At 33.4% G+C, this 25,551-nt stretch overlaps 3 protein-coding genes across 19 annotated transcripts in view; all 3 read right to left on the minus strand.

Annotated features, from left to right (window-relative positions):
• The window catches only part of LOC135123368 (uncharacterized), an 88,691-nt gene extending 71,168 nt beyond the window's left edge, over nucleotides 1-17,523 (minus strand). Inside the window, exon 1 of the mRNA XM_064047961.1 lies at nucleotides 17,488-17,523. Coding sequence (XP_063904031.1) covers nucleotides 17,488-17,502 — 15 coding nt within the window. The 5' untranslated portion in view covers nucleotides 17,503-17,523. The remainder of the gene's footprint in view (nucleotides 1-17,487) is intronic.
• The window catches only part of LOC135123361 (uncharacterized), a 127,264-nt gene that overhangs the window by 80,127 nt on the left and 21,586 nt on the right, over nucleotides 1-25,551 (minus strand). For 3 of the 17 annotated variants that reach the window (XM_064047933.1, XM_064047932.1, XM_064047931.1), the window contains 4 exons: nucleotides 25,355-25,512; nucleotides 25,072-25,228; nucleotides 24,284-24,384; nucleotides 22,761-24,041 (listed from right to left, as the gene is read on the minus strand). The exons of 2 other annotated variants lie outside the window; for them this stretch is intronic. The gene's annotated coding sequence lies outside the window, so the exon portion shown is untranslated. Of the gene's footprint in view, nucleotides 1-836; nucleotides 1,201-1,380; nucleotides 1,799-3,557; nucleotides 3,582-3,701; nucleotides 3,829-20,985; nucleotides 21,499-22,760; nucleotides 24,095-24,283; nucleotides 24,385-24,436; nucleotides 24,666-24,717; nucleotides 24,897-25,071; nucleotides 25,229-25,354; nucleotides 25,513-25,551 lie in introns of those variants that run through there. 12 more of the 17 variants (XM_064047940.1, XM_064047938.1, XM_064047937.1 and 9 more) reach the window with 11 other exon arrangements.
• The window catches only part of LOC135123365 (uncharacterized), a 70,986-nt gene continuing 49,399 nt past the window's right edge, over nucleotides 3,965-25,551 (minus strand). The window contains exon 3 of the mRNA XM_064047957.1: nucleotides 3,965-3,974. The gene's annotated coding sequence lies outside the window, so the exon portion shown is untranslated. The remainder of the gene's footprint in view (nucleotides 3,975-25,551) is intronic.

The following is a 25,551-nucleotide window of genomic DNA, read 5'->3' on the forward strand; positions in this document are numbered from 1 at the left end:
TCGTTGTTTATAAATAAGGCTGACTTACTCGCTCCTCGCTTTCCAATTATGTATCATTTTTAATAATAAAAAAAATAGTTTTATTTTCAGCGAGACCGACACTTGAAAATTATTAAAAATATTATTATTATTATGTCGTGGATATGGATTTTAAAATCATCAACTGACGTTCAGTCGAGCCACTGGTCTGCCGTGGTCCATGCGCAGCGCATAAATTTCAACCCCCTAGCCCAATTTTTTTAGTATTGTTAGACTACATCTATCCAAACTGATATACGTGTCCTGGCAAAAAAGTTGATGACGTCATCGCAAAAATTTTTAAAAATGCTCCACTACAAAAATGTAATCAGAAAAAAAAACACAATAGGCATGCCGTCGTTACGTTTCTGACACGAAGGGAAATACTGTCTAAACTCTGTAGATCTTTTTTTTTATTAATATCTCCCGAAAAATTGGATTATGTTAAATCCCGTAAATATGATTTTTTTTGTTAAAATGGCAATATTTTCATAAATTTCAATTACATAAAATGCGTAATACAAAACCAAACCACGATAACAAATGAACGAGTTTCGTGTATAAAATTAAATTCTGCGGTAATCATGGTAAAATGATAAAACGGAAAAAGAAATCTAATCTTATGTCATATCCATTTTCCTCATGAATAACAATAACACAGGAAATAAAATTTTTAATTTCAGTAGATATATTTGCTTAAGGATATTCGATTCCAAAAATAGACAAATCTTTAAGGTTTATTTTAGTTTTATAATTTTTCAGAAAGGCTGAATCTGTTGGACTGTACTTCAAGGGGTGTAAATAACCTTGTAACAATATTTTTGTTTTAGGAGAATTTCATTTTTGTTTAATTACAAAATGCCAAGAAATTTTTTGCATTACAAAAATTAGGCAAGATGTTAAACAGGTAAAAAGAATTGTGACCGTAGGCGGTCTCCGCTTCCTGTTCTGAGTTTATGGTTTCTGAGAGTAATGCATTAATCGCAACAATACTAAACAAACGCCATGTACGCTAAGATTTTTTCTTTTTTCCTGCAGCTGGGTAATACTTTCTTCGTTGAAGGTCCAGTTCATCCAGAGATGTTAAAACCGACAGTTTTTCTCGCAAGCTTTTCATGTTCAAGTAAACAAGAAGATCGTTTGAAGTTTTTCTTGCCGAGATGTTAGGTTTAACAAGCGATGCTATAAAACAAAAAAAATCAGTCATAATGTGCCATTTAATCGACCAATTTAGTTTTCAAAAAAAAAAGAAGTAGTGTGTAATTATACTTCTATGTTAAACTTGATATTGCTGAGTTTTCCATTCGGGGAAAAATTATTTAAAATATGACGTCATAAACACATAATTCAAGTTCTACTTACCAGTAGGAAACGAAGCATTGTTCTTTTGGACTTTTTCCTTTCGCGTGAAGTTTTTCGCGCAAACCCTCGGGATAACCAGACTAGAGACCTCTTTCGATGCCCTAGAAAAAATATATAAGAACTAACATTCATATATTACAACACAAACAGTTTTTTAAAAAACTAAATTAGTACCATACTCGTATGTTAATCGACAGAGCAATTTGTGTTTTGGTAACAAGTATCTGTTCTTTAGAAAAAAAATTAACAAAGTTAAATAAGTTAAAATGACCACATGTTGACGTTGTAATATCATCGAACGAGTTCTGGAAGGGGAATTTCTTGAAGTGTTCGAAAAAGATCTTTGGTTTCTTGAAAATGATCCTCCATTGCCTAAGCCTATTAAACGTATTGTTGAATTTGAGCACTTAGTTTACCACTGAAAAAAAAGATGTTGTAGGTAAATTTAATAACACAAAGATATTTAAAATCATTAAAAAAAATTGGTCTAAACAGTTTAGACAGTACTTCCCTCGCTGTCGGAAACGTGACGACTGCATGCGTATTATGTTTTTTTTTCGCAGTAGATTTCAAAGCATTGGGTTTTGTAGTTCCTGAGTAAGCCAATAAAATAAATTTACGCATTCATTTTTTTTTTTGAGTCACCCGATATATGCAAATTCAAAAAATATGAATGGAATGATAAATTACAAGTTCAGACTCGTCATATTTTTTTATAAAGATTTATGATGCTCTTTATAGCCTTAAAACATCTTTAACATTTCAAAGCATTCGGGTTAGCAGATTCAAAATTAAATTCCAAAATCTTGTTTCATAATTTTGATTTTTTTTTTTAAATCTGGACGTTTCGGGTAAAAACTCAATTCGGAGTCATAAACTACATGTGTAAGACTATGTTATTTTATACAATATAAAACCCATTTACTATGTACAATTTTGAAGTGACTTCATCACATTATTGGTGGGGATGATTAGACAAATTTTAGTTAGCGTTTTACCATCTACATGATATTCCTAATATAAATGCAAAATTTCACAACAATCGGTCCAGTACTTTCGGAGATTATCTGTCTAATAAAAATCCGGGACGGCAGACAGACGGACAGACGAACAGACAACGTGAACTTACGAAAATCGTGGAATGGTGCTATCAACATATACTTATTATTAATATTAGTAAATGTTGCTACATTTCATATTGTCGAAAACTTAATATCGTTGATTTTTCTTATTCAATAGAAGGTACACTGTTAGAACGAAAAACATCGATCAAAGATCTTGGAGTCACTTTTGATAGCTGCTTGACTTTTGATATTCATCTTACCAACATTTGCAATGCTGCAAATAAATGTTTGGGGTTAGTCATGAGAACTTCAAAATTTTTCAACAACATTGACGTAATTAAATCCCTCTTCTTTGCATATGTTCTTACGAAATTAGAGTACGCCTCACTAATATGGTATCCCATATATATGTGTCAGCACATGCTTCTTGATAAAGTGCACAGGAAATTTTTGAAATTCCTTTCATTCAAAATTGATGGTAATTATCCGGCCAGAGGTATTGAGATGGAAAGTCTTCTTCAACGACACAAGATGTCCTCTTTGATGGTTCGAAGGGATTTTCATGCCGCTAACTTCTTGTGTAAGCTTATTCACAACAAAATTCATTGATTATTTATTATCACAGATTCGATTTAATGTCCCTCGGCCAGCATCGAGATATGTTAACACCTTTCATATCTCCACAGCCCGAACTAATATCCTTCGTCGTTCGCCAATTACTGCAATGTGTCGATGTGCAGATAGATATGTAGCTGATATATTTTATTCAAATTAGTTTATACTTGGAATTATGTTTTTGTTATTTTTATAATTTTTGTGTTGGTTATTCATGTAAGTAATTATTTAGATTTGTCCTGTCATTAGGGTAACTTGTTGGACAATAAATTATTATTATTATTAACAGACGGACAGGCAGACGGAAACGAGACATCTATTTCTTCGTCTTCTAGGGGTCGAGAAAATGCTAAAGTAGAGAGTCGGCCGACGGACTCGATTACAATACTTCCTTTGCTTCCGCTCGGGAAGTAAAAAATTGTGAACTAACCTTTCTTACAGGAAGAAAAATATGACTATGCAGAACGAGTTCTTGCCTAAGCATATTAAATGTATTGTCTAATTTGAACACTTGGTCCACCACTGAAACATATAGATTTATATACACTTAATAACATAAATAAATTTATAATCAATAAAAAAAGTTACAGAAAAACGTGAAAATTTTAAACATAATAATTATATTGATTAGATTTTACTTACACCACGGCGCGGCGTAAAAAATGATATAAAGAAGAATGGATCATTCAACGTTATTGCTTGAGCCAGTTGTTGTTTTCTAGAAGATTGGAAGTATTTCATAATTTCTTTTTTCTTGTGTACACCTTTGCTAGAAAGCTAAAGTCAAAGTAAAAATAACGGGGATATATTTTTCTTACCTTTGCTATAGATATGTATACAGCGAGATTACTGCATTTTACAATAGGGCTAAATTTACGATACTTTTTGTTGTAATTTGTGACTGCTGAGGCGATTCTGGAAGATACTTTTTGAATTTTATTTTCACGATATAAGTAGAACATATTTACCAAAATTACTTCTTCATTTTCTTGGTTGTTTCTTTTGCATCTTAAATTGTCGAAAAAATCAATCAGAGATGGACAACGTTGTCCAACAGTTGAAAGAAGCCGAGTTTAAAGCTTCCGCGGCGTTGAAGAGCCAAGCAATTATTGAGTCGCAGTTTGGCGAAGCTCAAAGCGCCTTAGAAGAAGAAACTAGACAGAAATTAGCCTTCACCTAGAAATTGCGTCAACTAGAATCAGACAAAGAAAAAGCAGAGGCGATGAGGTGATGTAAAGAAATTTTCAAGTGCTGATTTTCATTGATTTCATTGCAACACGAATAAAAGCAAGTAATTGGTAGAAGAGCTTGAAGTTTTGAAGAACGAACTTCTAGATTCGCTAGATACCACTGCCGCGCAAAAAGAGTTGCGATCAAAACGTAAACAAGGACTTGCCAATTTGAAAAAGAACTTAGAAGAAGAAAATCAGATGCATGAGGCTACTTTAGTTGAAATGAGGCATAAGAGCACTCAAGAACTCGGAAGTTTGAACGAACAGTTGGAGAACATTAACAAACTAAAAGCGAGCGTCGACAAAGCAAAGCAGTCTCTGGAAGCAAAAAATGCAGGCTTGACCAGCGAATTGAGAAACGTGGGAGCTGGTAGACAACAAGGGTAAAGAACGAGAAAGCAAGCCGAAAGTAAGTTGGTAGAAGTACAAGGAAAATTAGCAGAAGTCGAAAGGGTGGGCGTAAAACTTCAAGAAAAATCGCAAAAATTGCAACAAGAGATGGACAACGTTGTCCAATAGTTGGAAGAAGCCGAGCTTAAAGCTTCCGCGGCCTTGAAGAGCCAGGCAATTATTGAGTCGCAGTTTGCCGAAGCTCAAAGCGCCTTAGAAGAAGAAACTAGACAGAAATTAGCCCTCAGGTCGAAATTGCGTCAACTAGAATCAGACAAAGAAAAAGCAGAGGCGATGAGGTGATGTAAAGAAATTTTCAAGTGCTGATTTTCATTGATTCATTGATACGTTTGAGATTGGTTTCGGAAAAAACGTTGTACATTCCAACACGAATAAAAGCAAGTAATAGATAGAAGAACTTGAAGCTTTGAAGAACGAACTTCTGGATTCGCTAGACAACATATTATACACCTCAGAGACGACTTTATCCATTTTTTTTTTAATAAGCAACCATAGCAATCACAGAAAAAAAATGACAAAAATGTCAATTTCAAATAATGACAAAATTGAGAAAACTAACACTCAATTTATTTTAAAATGCCCCGCTACAAAAATGTAATGCGAAAAAAAAACATAATAGGTATGCAGTCGTCACGTTTCCGACAGCGAGGGAAGTACTGTCTAAACTCTTTGGTCCAATTTTTTACTTCAGTGAATTTCACATGTGTCTTATGTTTTCTAATCGTCGAACATGCAGTTCATGTGATTTTCGCTCACAACTTGAATTTGATAATTCTTCTTCAATCTTGAGATCAGGTAATGAGTTGTCAGAAATATATCCGGTACTTTCATTACTTGTAGCAGTTGGGCCATTGTTGACAGCTACTGAACTATTCAACCTACAAATAAATATTAATCATAGAATTATTGTCATTTAACTAACTAATTATAGCATTTGCTTGCTAGTGTTCATAGGACCAATTATTTTAAAATAAATTCTATTTACTGTCGTTTTTTCCAACGTTGCTTTGCCAAAGTCGTCTTACTTTTTCTTCGAACACCACAAGTTTTGTGCACTTTGCGTAAGCGAAGGAAGTATTGTAATCGAGTCCGTCGGCCGACTCTCTACTTTCACGTTTTCTCGACCATTCATTACCCCTACAGGACGAAGAAATAGGTCTCCTGTTTCCGTTTGTCTCTCCGTTTGTCCGTCTGTCCGGATTTTTATTAGACAGATAATTTCCGAAAGTACTGAGCCGATTGTTGTCAAATTTTGTATTTATATTAGAAATATCATGTAGATGGTAATACGCTAAGCAAAATTTCTCTAATCATCCCCACCACTAATGTGTTGACGCCACTTCAAAATTGTACATAGTAATTGGGTTTTAAATTGTATCAAATGACATAGTCCTACACATGTAGTTTATGACCCCGAATTCAGTTTTTACCCGAAACGTCTAAATTTTTGGAAAAAAAAATCAAAATTAGGAAACAACATTTTGACATTTAATTTGAAATCTACAAAACCGAATGCTGTGAAATCTTGCAGATGGTTTCCTAGTTATCATAAGCATGATAAAATTTTAATCACAATATATTTACTTATCCCCTCAAAAAAAAAAGATGAAATGAGCTCAAAAATTTGCCGAATAAATCCTATCTAAAATATACAAAATATGAGGAGTTTATTATGGAAAATTGTTGATCAAAATGTATTTGCTCATCCCCTCTAAAAAATTGATGAGACCACCACAAAATTTTGCTGAAGAAATGTTGTCTTAAATGTGTAAAGAATGATGAGTTTATACTTGTGATTTATCACTGTATTAATATTTTTTAGCTTGACTTATACGGGGTGTCTGAAAAAAATAAAAGACTGAGTCAACATGTGGTTTTCAAAGAAACTAGTTCTTGCCGTCTAGTAGCACCGGCCGCTCCAAAAAGTAAAATTACCTACAATTTATTAACTTAGATGCTTATATTCAAAATTACGATTAACATACTGTACCCTCATTTGACATACACCTGTTAAAACTTTTATGACTTAAGCGGCTTAAGCCAAACCACCCTTATAATTCAAACTGGCTATTGTATTACTTAACTCAGTTCACAGCTACATTATGCCAACAATGGACAGTAATAATCTTGCGGTTCGGGTCCACAAAGCTTACAATAGCCAATTTGACTTATACGGGTGGTTTGGCTTAAGCCGCTTAAGTCATAAAAGTTTTAACAGGTGTATCTCAAATAGGGTTACAGTACCTAGTTTAACAAATGTTCCTTGTCATCAGCTAATTGGTAATTTAAAAAAACAATCACTTGTCAAACAATTTATTTGCCTGTGACAACAGCAATGCCTACTGAAATTTATTAATGATTTTTAAATGGAGATGAAAAAGTTGCAAAAAAAAATTCTTCTGTTTTTTGTTGGACTTGCCCTTTTTTTAGCCTCGCTCACTTCGTTCGCTCGGCCATAAAAGGACGCGTCCAATAAATCTATGCATTATGTACTAGTAACATAAATGATGTAGCGTACTTACTGTAAATATTTTACATTTTTTTTACGGAATTAGAATAAAGTATAAAAAAACCTTACCAAAATTTAATTTATTTATAAATAAATTACTTATGTTATTATTTCAAAATTCATAACAGACTTTTTGGAGAACTTCGATTATTACGTTACCAACAAATAAAAAAACGACTTTCCCCACTTTTTGCACAGAAACATATTTAAATTAGTTTCCTTGATACAATGACAGCCATAAATAATTTTCAAGTCTGACAAGTTTTACTACTCTGGTCCTTCTAATTACCTGACCGACAGCTGTCAGATCTGTGTAAACTGGGTTGTCTAACTTTCATGAAACTAAAATATTTTCTGACTGCAAAGCAAAACCCAATTTGTTAGAGGGGGCTTGAGTAATAACATGCGATTCTGAACCTACGTGTATCAATGCCCGGAATTTTTGAAACTTGTTCTTACAATCCTTTATTAGAATTATTGCTGTCGATAATACGGCTTGGGGAAAAAGGGTGGATGAACAATAAACTCCACTGGTACTAGGTTGGTTTTCGTTTGAATGAGAGGATTGATCACTATGTAAAAGTGTATTATGTTTCAATTGGCATAATTTACATACCGTAGATTAAAGCCATCGGGCGTATGCGATGGTTTGAGACAATTTTGACATCATTCCAACCGATCTACCTGAGACATTCTTTCCGAAACGTTGAGTTTTAAAAATATAACACAGTTGTAAATAGAATGAGATTTTTTACAAAAATAACAAGTGGATTGTGCGCTATTACGATTTACTGCCGCTGTAAATGTAGACACCCTTTGTGGGAGCCTTGAAAATGATTTCGGTTATATTTTTTGATTATTATTGTACGTATTATTAGCTTTAAATTGCGATTTATTCAACTCCATTGATTCCATCAAATGACACCGTTGTGTCAAGTAATCAATTACCTAATTGTTTTTTAGTTGGTAATTCGTTCGTAGTCAAAGATTCTTCCCAACCCTTGCGGCTGATAAAGTCTAATTTGGATGTTATTAAATAAATGAGTAAGACATCTGATGGATTTATTTCGATGTCAAAAGATTCCAAAGCTTCAAGATTTGTATTAAAACTATTCAATAACTGTCGCATTGAACTAGAAGACTCTTTGATTACTTGCTGTCATAATTTGTCTCCGAAATTGTGAACGGATTTATGGCGTTTGCTGCTTCGTCACACAAAGAATTCTTTAAATGGTGAAATTTCTGTATTTTGGTCAGTCGTGTGTCGTCATGAACCAACGTTTTAAAAGTATTGTAAAAAGGTAGCCAGGTCAAGTTTTCCGATACAGGCGTCGAAATTAGAACTATTGATACGTTTTTTTTTATGGTAGGGGATGTCTTATTATTTTGACAATAGGCGAGAAAGAGCTGATAGTGAGGGAAGCGACAGCAGAGGAGTGCGCCGCACGAGAGAAGACGATTCGCCGCGCAAAGAGCCAGCAAAAACATCGAAAATGGAAGAAAGAGAACAAATAAAGCAAGGACAAGATCCGTTGATGGAAATGATGAAGCAACTGATGGAAGAAATGAAACACTGAGAGAAGAAAATAGAAAGGTAAAAAAAAATTACAGACAATAAATGGAATACTGGAAAGAGAAAGAGAAGAATGGAAAGAAAAGGAGACAAGCTTCGAAGAAAGAATCAATAATTTAGAGAATAAGTTGGAAAAAAAAGAGAGGCAAGAAAGAAGAAACAATTTCATAATTATGGGTATGGAAATAAGGGAAAAAACAGATGCAAAAGAAGTAGAGGAATTTTTGAAAAGCGGAATTGAGGTAGAAGTAAAAGTGTTGGAAACAATAATTATAGGGCAAGAGGAAAGCAAGAAAATACTGTTTAAGACGCTTTGGGAGGAAAAACAAGAGATGATGAAGAATAAAAATAAACTGAGAGGAAAGAGAATATATATTGATAATGATTGGACAGTACAATAGCAAAAAATTCAAAAATGAATTAGGGTGGTAGCTAAAGAGGAAAGAAAAAAAGGATACACAACAAGGGTGGGATATCTGAAGCTGGAAGTAGGGGACAAAATGTATACATGGAATGACAATAAAGGAAAATTGGAAGAAAAATTTCACAAATCAAGTCAGCACTAACCGAAGAAAGAAACACAAAAGGAAGGGGTAGTAATGATAGGACAAATAAAGACTTTAAGTTTAAGAATGTAGATTTTGTACATAATAGAGGAATGGGAAAGAAGAAGAAGAAATACAAGAAAAAATCGAAGAGACCGAAGAAGAATTTCTACTGTTAGGAGGGGACTTTAATGCCAGAATAGGGAACAAAAGCAAGGAAGAAGACGGGGAAAACACACGAAAATCGAAAGATAAAGTAGAAAACAAAGACGGAAAATTGCTATGGGAATTAATTGAAGAAAGAGGTTGGGAAGTCTTGAATGGGTGAAGGAAGGGGACAAGGAGGGGAAATTTAATTTTGGTAAAAGAGGGGAATCGGTAAGAGACTACGGAATAGTAAACGGATTAGCAGAAGAAGAGGTAGAAACATTCAAAATAGGAAAAAGAGTGGACTTCGATCACATGCCACTAGAAGTAAAATTGAGGGGCATAAGTAGAAGGAGCGGATGGTTAAGTAATGAAGTAGGAAAAGAGAAGAAGATATGGGTATGGAATAAAAAAGGAATTGAGCATTATAAAAAAAAAATGTTGAAAGTGCAATTTAAAGAAAAAGGAACTGAAAAGAAAATGGAAGAATTAAAAAGAGAAATTGAAAAAGCAGCCATAAGAAAAGAAATTGTAACGAGAAATTTAGAAAAGAGAAACATGTGGTGGGATAGCAGATGCAGAGATTTAAAAATAGAAGCAAGGAAATGTTTACGAAGGTGGAAAAAGGGGAAAAGTATAAAAGAAGAGTACTGGCAAGCAAAAAATAATTATAGAAAATCATGCAAAGAAAAGAAAAAAGAAATACAGCAAGAAGAAGAAGAAAAAATTAAAGCCATAAGAACTGAGCAAAAGGCTTGGCAGTATATAAATGAAGAACGGCAGAACAAAATCACGATTAATGAAGACATACCTATAATACAGTGGAAGAAGCATTTTATGGAACTGTTGAATGGAAAGGAAGAGAGAATTGTAGCGCAAGATAGTAAAACCGGGAATGGTGGTAGAGAAAGGGAGGCTGAGATTCGAGTAGAGGAAGTAGGAAAACAAGTAGGAGGACTGAAAACAGGAAAAGCACCGGGAAGGGATGAGTTGGTAAACGAAGTGTGGATATTTGGGACGGATGGGATGATTGAAAGATTGAACGAGTTAATGAATGAGGTGTGGACGTGTAAAGGTTTTCCCCGGGAATTGAGAGTAGGGCAAATATGCCCACTTCATAAAAAGGGTAATAAAGAAAAAGTAGAGAATTATCGGGGAATAACTCTCCTAAATGCGGCATATAAACTGTACGCAATGGTGTTAAATGAAAGGTTGGTGACAGAGCTGAACGAAAAGGGTATATTACCGGAAAGTCAAGCGGGATTTAGAAGAGGTAGAGGGGCTATGAACAATGTATACAGGGTGCCGCATCCAAGTCTGGATATAGGGAATTAACATGGGAATTGGTTTTTATTTTATGATATCTCCCCAGATCACTTTAAAGCTATTATTGAGTGATGCCTTTGTGGAGGTCGAAGAGGGCTATCTGCCAGTATTTTTTTCAAATCGTTGCATCGCGCTCATTCACTGTAAAAAGGTTTTAAAAATCGTATTTTGAAATTCGCACCCAATATTTGGAATAGCCATACAAAATCCAAATGTCAAAATGAAATTAGAAATTTCTCTCAGAAATCAACGAACAACTCAAACTGGATTATTTTATCCAGTGTAATAATTAGAGAGCGGATTTTATGAAATTTGCATATCCGTTATTTTTTGCATATAAGTCTCGATATTTAATATGTGAACGAATCATGCTAATTAAAAATGAATACAGCTATAAAAAAATTGCATATTTGCATATATTTGCCTTCTTCTGCATATTTCACGTAACGGGTGCATATTTTGCATTTTTATCAATTTTTGTGCTAATTTGAAAAAAAAAAATGTTATTCTATCGGCATTTATCTAGAAAAACGAAATTTCATGAATCATATTGCAAATATTGTCCTGAGCTTCAAATAACTAGTAAAGGTTTGGGTTTTATGGTAGTTTGGAGAAACCACCGGGTGTGCCATTCTTCCTTCTTCCAGGTAAATTCGGGCTCTAATTACTTTTGGAAATACCGTTCATTCCCAATATTTTTGTTGGATACTTAAGCGTATTAATGGTATGTTTTATGGTGGTCGAAGGGACGTTACTCTATTATTTTTCATCGTGATAGTGGTGTGTCAATATGTCGACGATAACTAAAATTAATTTATGGATTAAACCTTTTCTTGAACTTATTCTTTAAGAACGAACTCTGTTTTGTTGCGCCTGCTGTAAACCGGTAAGGATTTTTATACATCTGTGGACGTAGTACATACTTTCTCTACTTACAAAAGCATATTTTAGTATCACCGGAAAAACTTTTTGTTAGAATATTTCGAAAAATATTGAAAAATAAACTGTTACCAATAGTAGTAATTAAATAGTCGATTACTACTATTTTTCAATTTGTTATGTTTATATATTATTTTTTAGCAAGTATAACAATATTATCTTTAAAAATGTGTTTTATGTGTTAGTGAGAATTATTTAAACACTTTGCAATGTGATTTATGTATTTTTTGTAACAAAACGTAAGCTCGGGAAACCTGTTTTTGTAATTTGTAAATAAATTTAGTTCGCTTATTACGATTTTTTTTTTAATTTTTGGAGCATATGCAACTGCATATCTCTGCATATATTAATAAAGTTACTGCATATTTGCATAAATTTGATGCATATCATATGATCATATTTCCCAAAATTTTGCTGCATATTTTCCGCTCTCTAGTGATAATTATTGTAGGACAAATTAAACGGAATAAATGCACAAATTGATCCATTCATTCGTCATAGTGCGCGACCCCGTTAAACGAGCCATCTCGGGACTACACTCAGACTCAGACCGTATCCAAAAAGCCCGAGATGAAGACTTCGAGCAGCTGGTCTTCCTCAAAACCCCATCAAAGCCCATTGGCAGCATTTTGACATGTACCGGGAGCCCTCAAGCTAGGAATGTACACTCAGGTAATCACTGAACGACTCAAATTGAATTATTTTATCCAATATGACGATTATTGTAGGTCCATTTAAACGGAATAGATGCACAAACTGCACAAAATATTTTATTAGGTTATGCTGCTGGTGCTGGTCGAGTCTTTATTACTAAAATCTCATTAAAATGCCATGTTCTACTGCGATTAGATGAAAATGCGAGGACCCGCTTTTCTTATTGTGTGATGATAAGATTTACCATCAAAACAGCTGGCGCTTTTGAAGAGAACCTTTTAATGAAGCATTTAGATAACTACAAAGAACAAAACTTAACAATTGTAATGAAATATTGTACGAATCTGGAGAAGTATTGCACTATTTTCAAGAATTGCTCAAAAAGACTGCTCTCAGCAGCTGTACAGTAAGTAAGCCGATCTTCAAAACTCCTACGCGTGTCGATCAGCATTTGAGTTGCAATCTGAAGACAATATTGCTGGACTGCTTGTTTTAGCGTTCTCTGTTTGTATAGCTGGTATTGTTTGAATACAGATGGTCGTGAAGAAATCTCCAAAGAAAAAATTTAGATCCGGCGAATTTTTCATTCCAACATTGCGGGAAAATACTAGTTCAAATAGACAACATTTATGAGAGCTCTATGGCTGGAGATTTGGTCCTGGATGTAAAAGACCTGCTGCAGATGCCGCACCCTTCGAGTCTCAGGAAGTATTTGCTGAGCTAGCATATTGTCCTACTTCTTAGCATTCATTCCGGATTCGATGAAAAAAAGTGCAATGACATGATATTCTAGAAGCCCCAGTCATACACTGACAGTTGTACGCCATTGATAACGATACTCATGGACCACAAGAGTTGTGTAATGCTTAAATTTGATCGTTCTGACGATTATAACTTCCCTAAAGACCTAATGAACATTCGTCAGTAAAACAAATGTTCCTGAAAAACGCTCCATCAACCTAGATTCTCTCAAGCGTTTCTTCGTAAAACTCCATACGTGAGAAGTAGTCCTTAGGCTTCAATTTTTTGTCATGATGCTTTTTGAAACTTCTGTCCCATCTCTCTAAGATCCCTAGAAAACGATGTGCCCACCTGATTTTATTTACTTTTTATAACCTTTGAAAATAAATGTAACTTTGTTTTGTGAAATATTATTTTTATTTTTGTTGTTGTTAACAAAATAAACAAATAGAACAGTAATACAAAAGTCTCCGAATCCCAAAACACATTCGTAATAGAGAAAAATACTTTAAAATGTTGATGAATCAATGTTCTACATTTCTCTCTCAAAAATTTCTTGTAACGAACATGCTTCCAGGTGGCAAAACTCCATCCCTGCTTAACGAATGTAAAATCAATTGACTTCCAATCTTTAGTAATTCGAAAAAAAAGTGTGAAATTTACCCAAATTACCTACTAATTAAATTAACCGTTGAAGAACAAGCAGGCCCTCGCTTTTTCATCTAATCGCAGTAGAACATAGCATAACCTAATAAATTATTTTGTTCAGTTTGTGCATTTATTCCGTTTAATTTGTCCTACAATAATCATCACACTGGATAAAATAATTCAGCTTGAGTTCGTTGATTTCTGAGAATAATTTCTAATTTCACTTTGACGTTTGGATTTTGCATGATTAATTCAAACACGCGATCGCCGAACTTCGACAGTGGGACGGAGCACTTCGCGACAAATCGGATCGGGCGCGAATTTCAAAATACGATTTTTAAAACCTTTTTACAGTGAATGAGCGCGATGCAACGATTTGAAAAAAATACTGGCCGATAGCCCTCTTCGACCTCCACAAAGGCATCACTCAATAATAGCTTTAAAGTGATCTGGGGAGATATTATAAAATAAAAACCAATTCCCATGTTAATTCCCTATATCCAGACTTGGATGCGGCACCCTGTATATCCTGCATCATCTAATAGAAAAAGACTTGCTAAAGGAAGGAGGTCGGGTATATGCACTGTTTGTAGACCTAAAAGCCGCGTTTGATACGGTGGACAGAGAGTGTTTGTGGGAATGCATGGAGAGAAGTGGACTGAGTGAAAAGTTAATTGTAGTAGCAAGAGAGATTTATAGAGAGACAGTGACTAGTGTGAGAGTGGGAGGAATAAAAAGTGAAATGTTTTGGACGACGAAAGGATGGAGACAGGGATGCCCATTAAGTCCCAGCCTGTTTGCTTGTTACATAAGCGATATCGCGGAAATGTTTAGAAGAGTACAAGCGGGAGGAATTGTGGTGGGGAGAGAATAGGTATGGTGTTTGGCATTTGCAGATGATTTGGTAATATTGGCGAAGGATGAATGTGGAATAAATGAGATGAAGAAAATCTGCAAAGATACTTAAAAAGAAAGAAACTGGAGGTAAATGTAGAAAAAACAAAAATGATGGTGTTTAGAAAAAAAGGAAGAAAAGGGGAGGAAAAAGTGTGGCGTTGGGAAGATCGAATCATAGACACGGTAATGAAGTTCAAATGTTTAAGATTTAAGTTTACAACAACTAACACGATAAAAGCACACATAAGAGAAAGAAAGGTCAAAGCAATGCAGATAATGGGAATGGTGTGGAGTATAGGTGAGAGAATATTTGGACATGACGTAAGAAGAAGGATGAAAATGTTTGATAGTTTAGTTAGGAGTGTATTAATGTATGGAGTGGAGATATGGGGATGGAAGGAATATGCAGAGATTGAGACAGTACAAGAAAAATATTTGAGGTGGATGTTAGGGCTACGAAAAGAGACGCCAGGCTATATAGTAAGAGAAGAGAGAAGAATGTAAAAGAGAGAAATTAAGAGTATACACTGGGAAAAGAACTGTAAAGTATGATGAAAGGTTGAAAGAAAGAGAGGAATGTAGGATATTGTATGAATGCTGGAAGGAAAAAAAAAGGGAAGCAGGGAAAGAACAGAAGAAATAGAGAGAAAGAGGGAAATGGGGGTGAGTATGAGAGAAGAATTGTGTATGCGTGACAGAGACATAGATAAACAAGAGAGAAGAGCGAGTGTAAGTAAATCTAAGTACAATGCAGACTATAGAAAGATAATAACAGAAACAATACCAAAGTACTTAGACAGAGAAAGCGCGAAACAAAAAAAAAATAAATAATTGGGAGATTTAGGTGTGGAAATGAAGAAAGAAATAATAAGTTTTGGGTAAGCGAAGGTGAGAGAATGTGTAGGATGTGTGGAGAAGGGCGAGAGACGATAGAGCACATGCTGCATGACTGTGAAGAGAGCAAAGAAAGAGAGGAGAGTGTGACAAAGATATTGAATGAAGACGGAAGAGGGGTGGAATGGATGAAAGAAGTGGCGAGGACAAGAGTAAGGCTGGGGCAAGGGGGGATGGGATAAAGGAAAAAAATGTGTTATTTGGTTTTTAAAATGTTTTATTTGGTTTTTGTTAATTAGGAAAAAAAATTGTAGTGTAAATTAAAAATCTTTTAAGCCCGTAGGGCAACAATAAACACTTACTACTTATTATTTTGACAATAAGACAAATGATATTTTCAGAAAACATAAACGCTGCAAGAGACGAAATTTTAACTCCATTTTTAAATCAACTATAGTCTTTGCCATTTCTATTGAAACACCACTTGTTAATAATAAATTTGGCAACGTTTATATTCAGACAATTTTCTAACTAAAAGCCGTTGTCAATCAACTGAAAGCTGTTACCAATCGCTAAATTTTAAGCAAAATCAACAGGTGGTGTTTCGATAGAAATGGCAAAGACAATAAACTATGATGATGATCTTAGTTTATGGTTACTTTTAGCAGAATATATCTTTTTTAATTTATCTAATTTTACAAGAAATTTAATAGTTTGCAGTTTGGTAAATAAAAGCGGTTGGAGAAAAAATATTATGTTTTATTCGTACAAAAAAATGCGTTTTTGCCCTCCCGAAATTAGAATTGATATTCTAGTCCCTCTAAAAATCGGAACTAAATTGGCTTTTTTTGACTTTATGGATAAAAAGTGTTTCCATAAGAACCAAACACTTTTTAACTTAAAGTGTTAATATAAACACATCGAAAAATTCAAAATAGCTCGTCATATTTACAGCCATAGTCTTGGTTACCCGACAGGGTTTACTATCGCGATGCATAATATTTTCGAACATTTTCTTCCAGTTTAAAATTCATTATATATAGTCTCGAGAGGTCAAAAAATAGTATATACACCACAAGACTAAAGTGCGATGTAATCCCCCAAGTAATTATTGCTAATCTCCACTTTGATGATTACATCGTGCACTGTAGTCTCTTGGTATATAATATACTCCTAATATTTTGCACTCATGACCTTTTTTGATGACATTATTTTGTTGTTAAATCCCATTTTCAGTAACCGTCAGTTCTTGACTGAGTTTTTCTACATTCTAAAGAAGCCACCGTCTTCAAATTAATTTTTTATTGTACAGCCTTTAAAATCTTATTAGATTCATTTTCTATATGCAGTTTTTAATGAAAAAGAAAACCAACCACAGTGTTTTTACGTTGTTCGGAAAAGGTTGCTGATATGTAGAAAAACATGTTGTAAAAACTCGGTTTAAGGTTTTATAATAATTTTTATGATTAATATTAATATTAATTATAAATATAATTATAAAGTGGCATTTAGTTAAGAACGTTTCAACGACATACCTACTTAGTATAAAAACCATTCTCCATTTGTGAAAGATATATCAAAAATTTTATCTGCAAATCTAATAGACCAAGGAAAGAAGTAAAATTAAAGTAAAATTTTGAAACACATTTTATGCAAATAAAGGATCTCGATATCAGGGAAAGTTGTATCAAAATCTGAATAGATGGCAAAAGATATCTTAACTTGCCGTTAGTAAAAATGTTATCCATTTAATATCAAAAAAGCAATAGGGAAAATTTCTAAGGTAACATTCACGAGAAAAGTTTTAGCAAAAGAAGAAAAACATGAACATATAGAATGTTAATTGATCCAAACTTTTAACATCACATTTTAACACTTACTTCGATTTTAACTATTCATTTTTGCTGTACGAATAGAAGAGTAAAATAAAAATAAAATATATGTGGAGAGATGTATGAAAAGAAACACTTACCTCGAAGTCCTCCATTTCTAGAGTTGAAATCACTAGTACAAGAAAAAGCTCTATCTAGAGATATTTTTTACTAAACTGATATCAACTAAAAGCGTTCGCTTATATTTATAGGCGGTACTAAAGGTGATTTTTTGATAAGATAAATACATCTCAACAGTGACGTAAAGGAGCATTCCACTTTCACATTCGGGACATTTGTAATAATAATTTTTTGTAAAACTTAGTCATATTAGTTAATTCTAAAGCGGAAATGACTACAATGGCAGCTACCTTAGAAAAATTAGGGGTTTTTCGAACAATCTTGGTCAATTTGTTTTCAGGTTTTTGTTTCACAAATTACAACAAATTCATCACTAAAATATACACCCATGGGACATCAAAAATTCCCACGTTCTAAATGTATCGAAGAAATTTTGCTATACAGCCTGTTATTGAAAGGTACGTACAAAATAAAATCGCCAATTGGTGTCGAAATATGGGTGCTAAAAGTTAAAAAAAGTTCAGGTAAAAGTGTTCTCCTTTTAGAGATAAAAATTATTAAAATTTATGTAAAAAATTCGTTGTACGCCTGTGATAAAAAGATCATCTTTCGTTTCTATAGCAACATTTAGTCTTGACAAAAGTTTTATTGTTACAGTTGCTAGGATTTACTAAAATAAATTAATTTTACGTATTTATCCTTCAGTAGCGTCTAAAAAGGTTGGATAAGGGTTAATTTTCCCCTTATAATTTTGATAACACAAAATAAATTTTTCAGACTTCTTAGACTTCGCGAAAAACTGTCCATTTTGTTGTATGTACCTTTCAATAACACCCTGTATAAGTATTAATAATAAAAGTACAACCTTTAATTTGGGTATTATTTTGAATTATTGTCCTTGACGGTTTTTTCATAAGAGATTCTAATTCACAATTTTAATAACTGGTAAACGCAGAACACACCATAATGACAAAACTAAACTTAAACAATAACAAACAAACAAATAAATTACAACAAATTACATAACTTTTTAATATTTTTTAAATGTAAAGTAGAGTCTAGAGCATTTTTTAGAAATTTCACCGGATTGGTTCCGAATGCGGTGATATAATCGAATTCCTGCCAAACATTTTGACATAGGTGAATTTATTTATGTGACATCTAAACGTTATCGTGACTACGAGTTTTAAGAACTTTTTGGAATTTCCAGTGACATCAACAATTGTTTCATAAGTGTCAGGTGTTATTCTTATCAAATATTAGAGGCTATATATGACACTATTTAAGATTAGGTGCTTTTGGTTTCGTGTACTTAACTACCTACTTTTTCAACATAAGAAAACTTTTGTTCTTTATAAAATTTACTGATAATTCGATTCAATGTGTGATCACCAGTACGCGGAATTTTATCTCACCGCTGCAATCCCCCAGTTGAAGTAAGGTGTGTTTTACGGCGAGTAGCGGGGACGCTTTGATCTGGTCCACAAGGTCGTAGCCAGTGCGTCGCTAGGAGTGTTTACAGCTAGTAAAACAACTACTTCTATATTACTATATTACTTCAAATAATAATACTCGATGTCCTTTTTAATTTTTCAACCACAGGACCACAGATTTGTGATCTTGAAATGTTATATTATGTTGATATAGTCCAAAAGAAAAATATATTTATAATCAAACTATCGCCGGAACACCACACCGCGCGTTGGTGATCACGATCAAACAAAATCAGCCAAAATGTTTACGATTTATCATGATTAAAAATTAATTTTAGGATATTTGTATGCTGTTCAAGGATAGTTATCTTGTTAACAAACGAAACAATAGAACATAAAATGCATATATAAATTTAGTATTATCTTGATACTTATCAGTGACTTTTACTCTTGAAAGTTAAAGTCTACAAAACAATTACGTAATACTATTATTTATCATGGTATTATAGATTTTAAAAAATTGTCTTTAATTAGGAGTATTATTTTTAATGTCCGATTTGTGCAAATCGTGATCTTATACGGAAAAGCAGAGATATAATATGTTAAAGTTAACAACTTACACAAACATAACATTTACATAAATGTAAAATTATTTCTCAGTAAATTTCGGGATTTGTTGTTGATTTGAGAAAATTTAACCTGTAGTAAGTTAAGGTAGTATTGCAAAAGGGTGCAGCCGATGGACGGCTCCTTTCGTGTCTTTTCGAAGTTTTATGCTCCTAGAGTACGAAAAAGTAGCTCTCTGGTTTCGGTCTGTCTGTTATGTGTCATCTGTGTCAATTTGCATTGGACAGATAATCTCTGAAACTACTGGACCGACTGTTACTCGCATTGACTGAAACCTGGTTGAAGGATGATGTACTAAATTTCGAATATTTTAGTTCAATGTTTAATATCTTCGGAGCAAATAAAAAAGACAAAGGAAGAGGAGTTTTGTTAGCGGTTAAATCATCGCCTGTTACGGATGCTGATTTAATTGTAGGCAAGGTGTAGTTGAATTAAAACGTTAGTTTAAAAACATATAATAAGTTTATACATTTTAAGTACTTGGAGAATGAGTGTCTTCTATCTTAATAGCAAGTGACTTTAACATCCCTCAATATTATAATCAGATGATGCAAAAGTAGAATGTTGGACATTTAACAGGCTCGAAAATTCCACTGTGTGATTTTATTAATTTTAATAATTTATAGCAACAGAACTTGGTAACTAATGCCAAATATAGACTCTTTGACTTAATCCTTTGTTCTAAGGATTTGAAATGTAGTGTAGTGCATTCTGATACTCTAGTAGTTAAAGATGCTCACCATCCTCTCCTAGCTATCATTCTAGAATTTCCTTTAGCTAATTTGAAAGAGTCGAATTTCAACTTTTCGAGAATTAAGACTAAATATAATTTTCGTGAAAGAAATTATATAGAGGTTTGCAGATGCCTGAATAACACAGACTGGTTTCAACTTTATGGTATTGGCAGAAACGACCATCAAACACGATTCAAAAAATGAGTGGGCATATTTGAATCAAAAGAAAAATATCTCGAATATCCTAGGTCATGTGTTCAATAACAATAATTAAACTAACCGATCCACAAAAAATGTCAATAATTTCTCGATTTATTTCAGTAACGTCATTACTAGTGATAGTATCGGTGACAGATTTTGAGTCTGTGATAGAGATAGAGAAAAGCCTCGAACTGGTTACCGGAAGTCTCGATTGCGGAGTCCAGAAAGCTCTCAATGCGACGTTCTGACATGCTTGGGTTTAAAATAGAGGCGACCGTCGGCAAGGGATTATTCAGCTAGTGGAATCAGTCAAGTGCGTCCAGTGAAATTCACCGGAATAATTTCTGTACATAATCGTTGCAATAGTTAGTCGTGTAAATAACAGTTATTATAATAAGAAATAAATTGTTGAGTTTTACCTACGCCTGATTAATTATTCGCCCGTCTAACGTAACAATATACTTGAATGACGCTCTTCTAGAATTTAAGTGTCCCATTTTTGTGTACGCTGATGACCTAAAGGTTAATGATAATAATAATAACTTTATTGTCCAACAGGTTCTTCACCCACTTACAAGACAATTATAAAAAATACACATATGCATAAATCAATACTGGGTACAATACTAACAATTAACTATATAATAAAATGTACATGGAAAGTAAAAATAAATAGTAGGAAATACATAAATATAAGTAAAATAATACTAATAACATTTAATAAAATTACTCGCTGCTGGTGAAAAATATCCAAGTATAAATTATTAGCCTCCCGACACATGGTTGTTAAGGCTGCTTTTCTGAGTAAATTCGTCCTCGAAGTTGGAATTCTAAATGTAACAGCATGACGAGCATTTGGATGAGGAACATGAAACCTTAACGAATTAACGATGTCACTGCAGTCCAACCTACCATATATAATCTTCCAAATAAATCTGGCACCAAGTCGTCTTCTTCGAAGGGTTAACGATTCAAGATTGTGTGTATCTTAAAGTAGATTATAGTCCGTACCACATGGGGGATAACTGCCGACAATCTTGAAGGACAAAAACTTTAAAAGACGACGCTATATTTTTTCTAGCACTAACTGGTGACAAATATAATAGGGAGACCAAATGTTGGAAGCAAACTCAGGTTTTGACAAAACAAAAGAAAAATACAAGAATTTTAACACTAGTGGACTGTGAAATAGTCTAGCAGTGAATGAAGCCTAAAGTCTTTGAAGCAGCAGAGACAATACTCTCAATATGATTTACGAAAGTCATATTAGTGTCAAATAGTACTCCAAGGTCTTTAATGATGGTTTCTTTGGATAATGGTACGTCATTGATTTTATAAGAAGAAGGAACACTATGTTTTTACGAGTGTATGGAACTATACGACATTTGTCAGTATTTAATTTTAGCTTATTACGAAGAGTCCAAAGTACAATCTTATTCAAGTTGTGCTGCAGATAATTAACATCATTCACACACGAAATTCTAGAGTAAATCTTCAAATCATCAGCATAGGCAAGTGCATGACAAGATAATGATCTAAGAAGATCATCAATGAACAATATGAACGACAGTGGTCCAAGATTAGACCCCTGAGACATTTTAAGAAGCATTGTTCATGTTTTGATGAGACCATTGTTACTGTTTAATTTTTTTGTAAAAAAATTAAATGTACATATATTAGCGTTTTCTAATAACGTTGATTTTTACAACCATGGAAAAGAAATTAATAAAACGTAAAATCTTAATCAGAGAAGCGGGGCCTGATGTTGAGACATATTCTTGTGACTTATAACCATTGTAGAAGACATAATTAATACGATCTGATAAATATAACATTAAGGAACTTAGTTTATCTAAAAGAATTTGATGAGCCACAGTATCGAAGGCGCTTGAAAAATCGATGTAAACCACATTAATTTGGCCGTTATTATCCAATTCTTCACAAATAAACTGGGTAATTGTAACAAGATTGGTAACTGTTAATCGTCCAGATATAAACCCATGTTGATAAGGAAAAATGTAGGATTGAATATTATTAAAAATTGATTTATGTATAACTTGCTCAAAGATCTTAGCAAAGTTAGCAATTGCGACTGTTCATTCTTCTTGTGGATCGATTATACTAGCTCGTTTCCAACTAACTGAAAAAGTAGAAGTGGATATTCCTTTATTAATGATCAGAACTAAAGCTTTAACTAACACAAATCTAGTATCATGAATGAGAAAACTTGGAATTTGATCTTCACCTGCAATGTTACTAAAACTATTACCACATTCGAAGATTGTTACTCGCTTCAAAAAGATCTTAATAAGTTTATTATTTATATAGTGTTACAATAATAAACTAAATATTACTTAATATAACCAAATCTACAGATATAACGTTCTATACTAATCAACATTTCTATTCGCCGATATATAATACATATGTGTAGAAGCTGCAATGATATCACTCCACTTGTAGACATCTTTTTCCAAAGTATCAATCGTTTTACTTGTCTATGTAAAAAAATGGTTCTCTCCGGCACAGCAGTTGAATTTTCTGCATGTCTCGTTATATCAATTTTTAGTGATTAGTGATTAGTTGTATAATGGTTTTGTATTGATTTTTGTTTTGTTATATGTATTGTGTATACTTATCCGGAGTTGTGTACAAGTATCCACATACATCTTTTGTCTGTTGGATAATAAATTAATAAATTACCATTACCACTACCATACAATCCCAGCCTTAGAAATAATACACTCCTGTAGGTACTTGTGGTTTACGAATCTACCTTGGTTTTGTTTATTATTACATTTGTTTATTGTTTACTCTGTCTTGTGGTTCAGTGGTAGCGTTGCAGATAAACAGTGGTCCACGGTTCAAAGCTTTCATTAAAAAATAAAATTCACAAAATTAATTCTTTATTTATTTTAGTGTGAGTGTATTAAAAATTCTATACTTTTAGTCGCATGTATTGATAAGGAAAGTACTGCCTGGACCCTTCAAACCAATTTTTGGGTTAAAGTAACATTGAAAAATTGGGTCTTGTTCATAAAATATTATTGCTATGGTTCCTAAAGTTTTAAGTTTTTTGTACATGAGATTGCTTGTACCTTAATCTATACAGAAGTGATAAAAAAATGAGCTAGCAACACAAAGCACATTCTAACATGAACTTTACTGTGGACGAGTTTTCAGGTTTTAGCAACACTACAAAACCGACAATTGATACTCGAAATTTTTTTAAAGATTAGTTACAAAACAAAAACATATTCAACAACAAACCAAACGAACATTTTTTTGTCGTCCTTTTTCCTGAAATCGTTTTTTGCTGATTGAACGTACTGACACTAATACACAATAGATACAAGTAACGAGAGATTTCTACTGACAGCAATTATTTTCTCGTGGGATCGCAGCCTAATTGGCCCTCTTCGTCCAGAGCCGTAAAAATCTTCCTGACGTGAAAGTGGAATTGTTTGCTTGTCGATAAGTTTTTCTATGTTTTCGTGCAAGTTGGTAATACTTTCTTCTGTGCAGATGTTAAAACCGGCCAGTTTTCCTCGCAAGCTTTTCATGTACCAACAAGTAAACCTGAAAAACGTTTGAAATCTTTCTTGGCGGTATGTTAGGTAGAAAAAGTGATGCTATGAAACGAAAAAAAAATCAGTCATAATGTACCATTTAATCGACCAATTTAGTTTTCAAAAAAAAAGAAGTAGTGAGTAATTATACTTCTATGTTAAACGTGATATTGCTGAGGAAATAATTTTTCCATTCGGGGAAAAATTATTTAAAATATGACGTCGTAAACACTTAATTCAAGTTCTGCTTACCAGTAGGAAACGAAGCATTGTTCTTTTGGACTTTTTCCTTTCGCGTGAAGTTTTTCGCGCAAACGCTCGGGATAACCAGACTAGAGAGCTCTCTCGATGCCCTAGAAAAAATATATAAGAACTAACATTCATAGATTACAAGACAAACAGTTTTTTCAGAGCAATTTGTGTTTTGGTAACAAGAATTTTTTCTTTAGAAAAAGACGCATTTATTTATGTTATTATCGTAATGAAACATTCCAGAATGATAATTTAGAAGTTTCAGTGACTCAAGAATGATTGAACAAAAATGTTAGTAATCGAGGATACACGAACTGGACAATGAAGAAGTTCGTTCAAATTATTTCCTTAGAGCAAGCCACGCTCATTAAATACGAAGAGACTAAGTGCAGACTATTTTTAACTTTTCATGTCTAATTATATTCTTTACCGACCTGATCGTAAATCAGGAAGAGGAGGAGGTGTATGCATTTATTTACACCATTATGCGCTCCTAGAACAAACCCATAGCAAAAAGAACCGCAGTCCTGTTATTCTGACGCCTTGTTTGCACACTCCATCCCTATTTTTCTAACAGTGACTTATTAAAGTTACCAAAAGAGAGCTCAATTTGCTAAATTAACAAAGTGAAATTAGTTAAAAGGACACACATGTTGACGTTGTAATATCATCGATATAGAATATATTACTGAATTTATTCACAACAGCACTTGATATGAAACAGTAACGTTTATCAAGTATGTTTTCTATACAATTTACTTAAAACAAAAAAAAAAAAATGAACCAACCTTTCTTACAGGAACAAAATTATAACTGAGCAGAACGAGTTCTGGAAGGGGAATTTCTTGAAGTGTTCGAAAAGATCTTTAGTTTCTTGAAGGTGATCCTGCATTCCCTAAGCCTATTAAATGTATTGTTGAATTTGGGCACTTAGTATAGGTACCACTAAAAAAAAGTGTTGTTAGTAAACTCAATAACACAAACAAATTCATAATCATTAAAATAAAAGAGAAAAATATGAAAATACTAAACATAATAATTATTTATTAGAATTGACGGAGTTTTACTTACACCACGGCGAGGAGTAATAAAGTAACAACCACAGATGCATCATTTTGGAGACTTCAGCGTCAATTTCCAAACCCATATTCACAACATCACTTGAGTCAGTTTTGTTTTCTAGAAGGCGGAAGCATTTCATAATTTCTTCTTGCTTGTGTACGTCTTTGCTAGAATGCTTAAGTCAAAGTAAAAATAACGATGATATT

Source organism: Zophobas morio, unplaced genomic scaffold (genome assembly GCF_036711695.1).
Source record: "Zophobas morio isolate AGI-343-1 ecotype UQ-CSIRO unplaced genomic scaffold, CSIRO_AGI_Zmor_V1 ptg000006l, whole genome shotgun sequence".
Lineage (NCBI taxonomy): Eukaryota > Metazoa > Arthropoda > Insecta > Coleoptera > Tenebrionidae > Zophobas > Zophobas morio.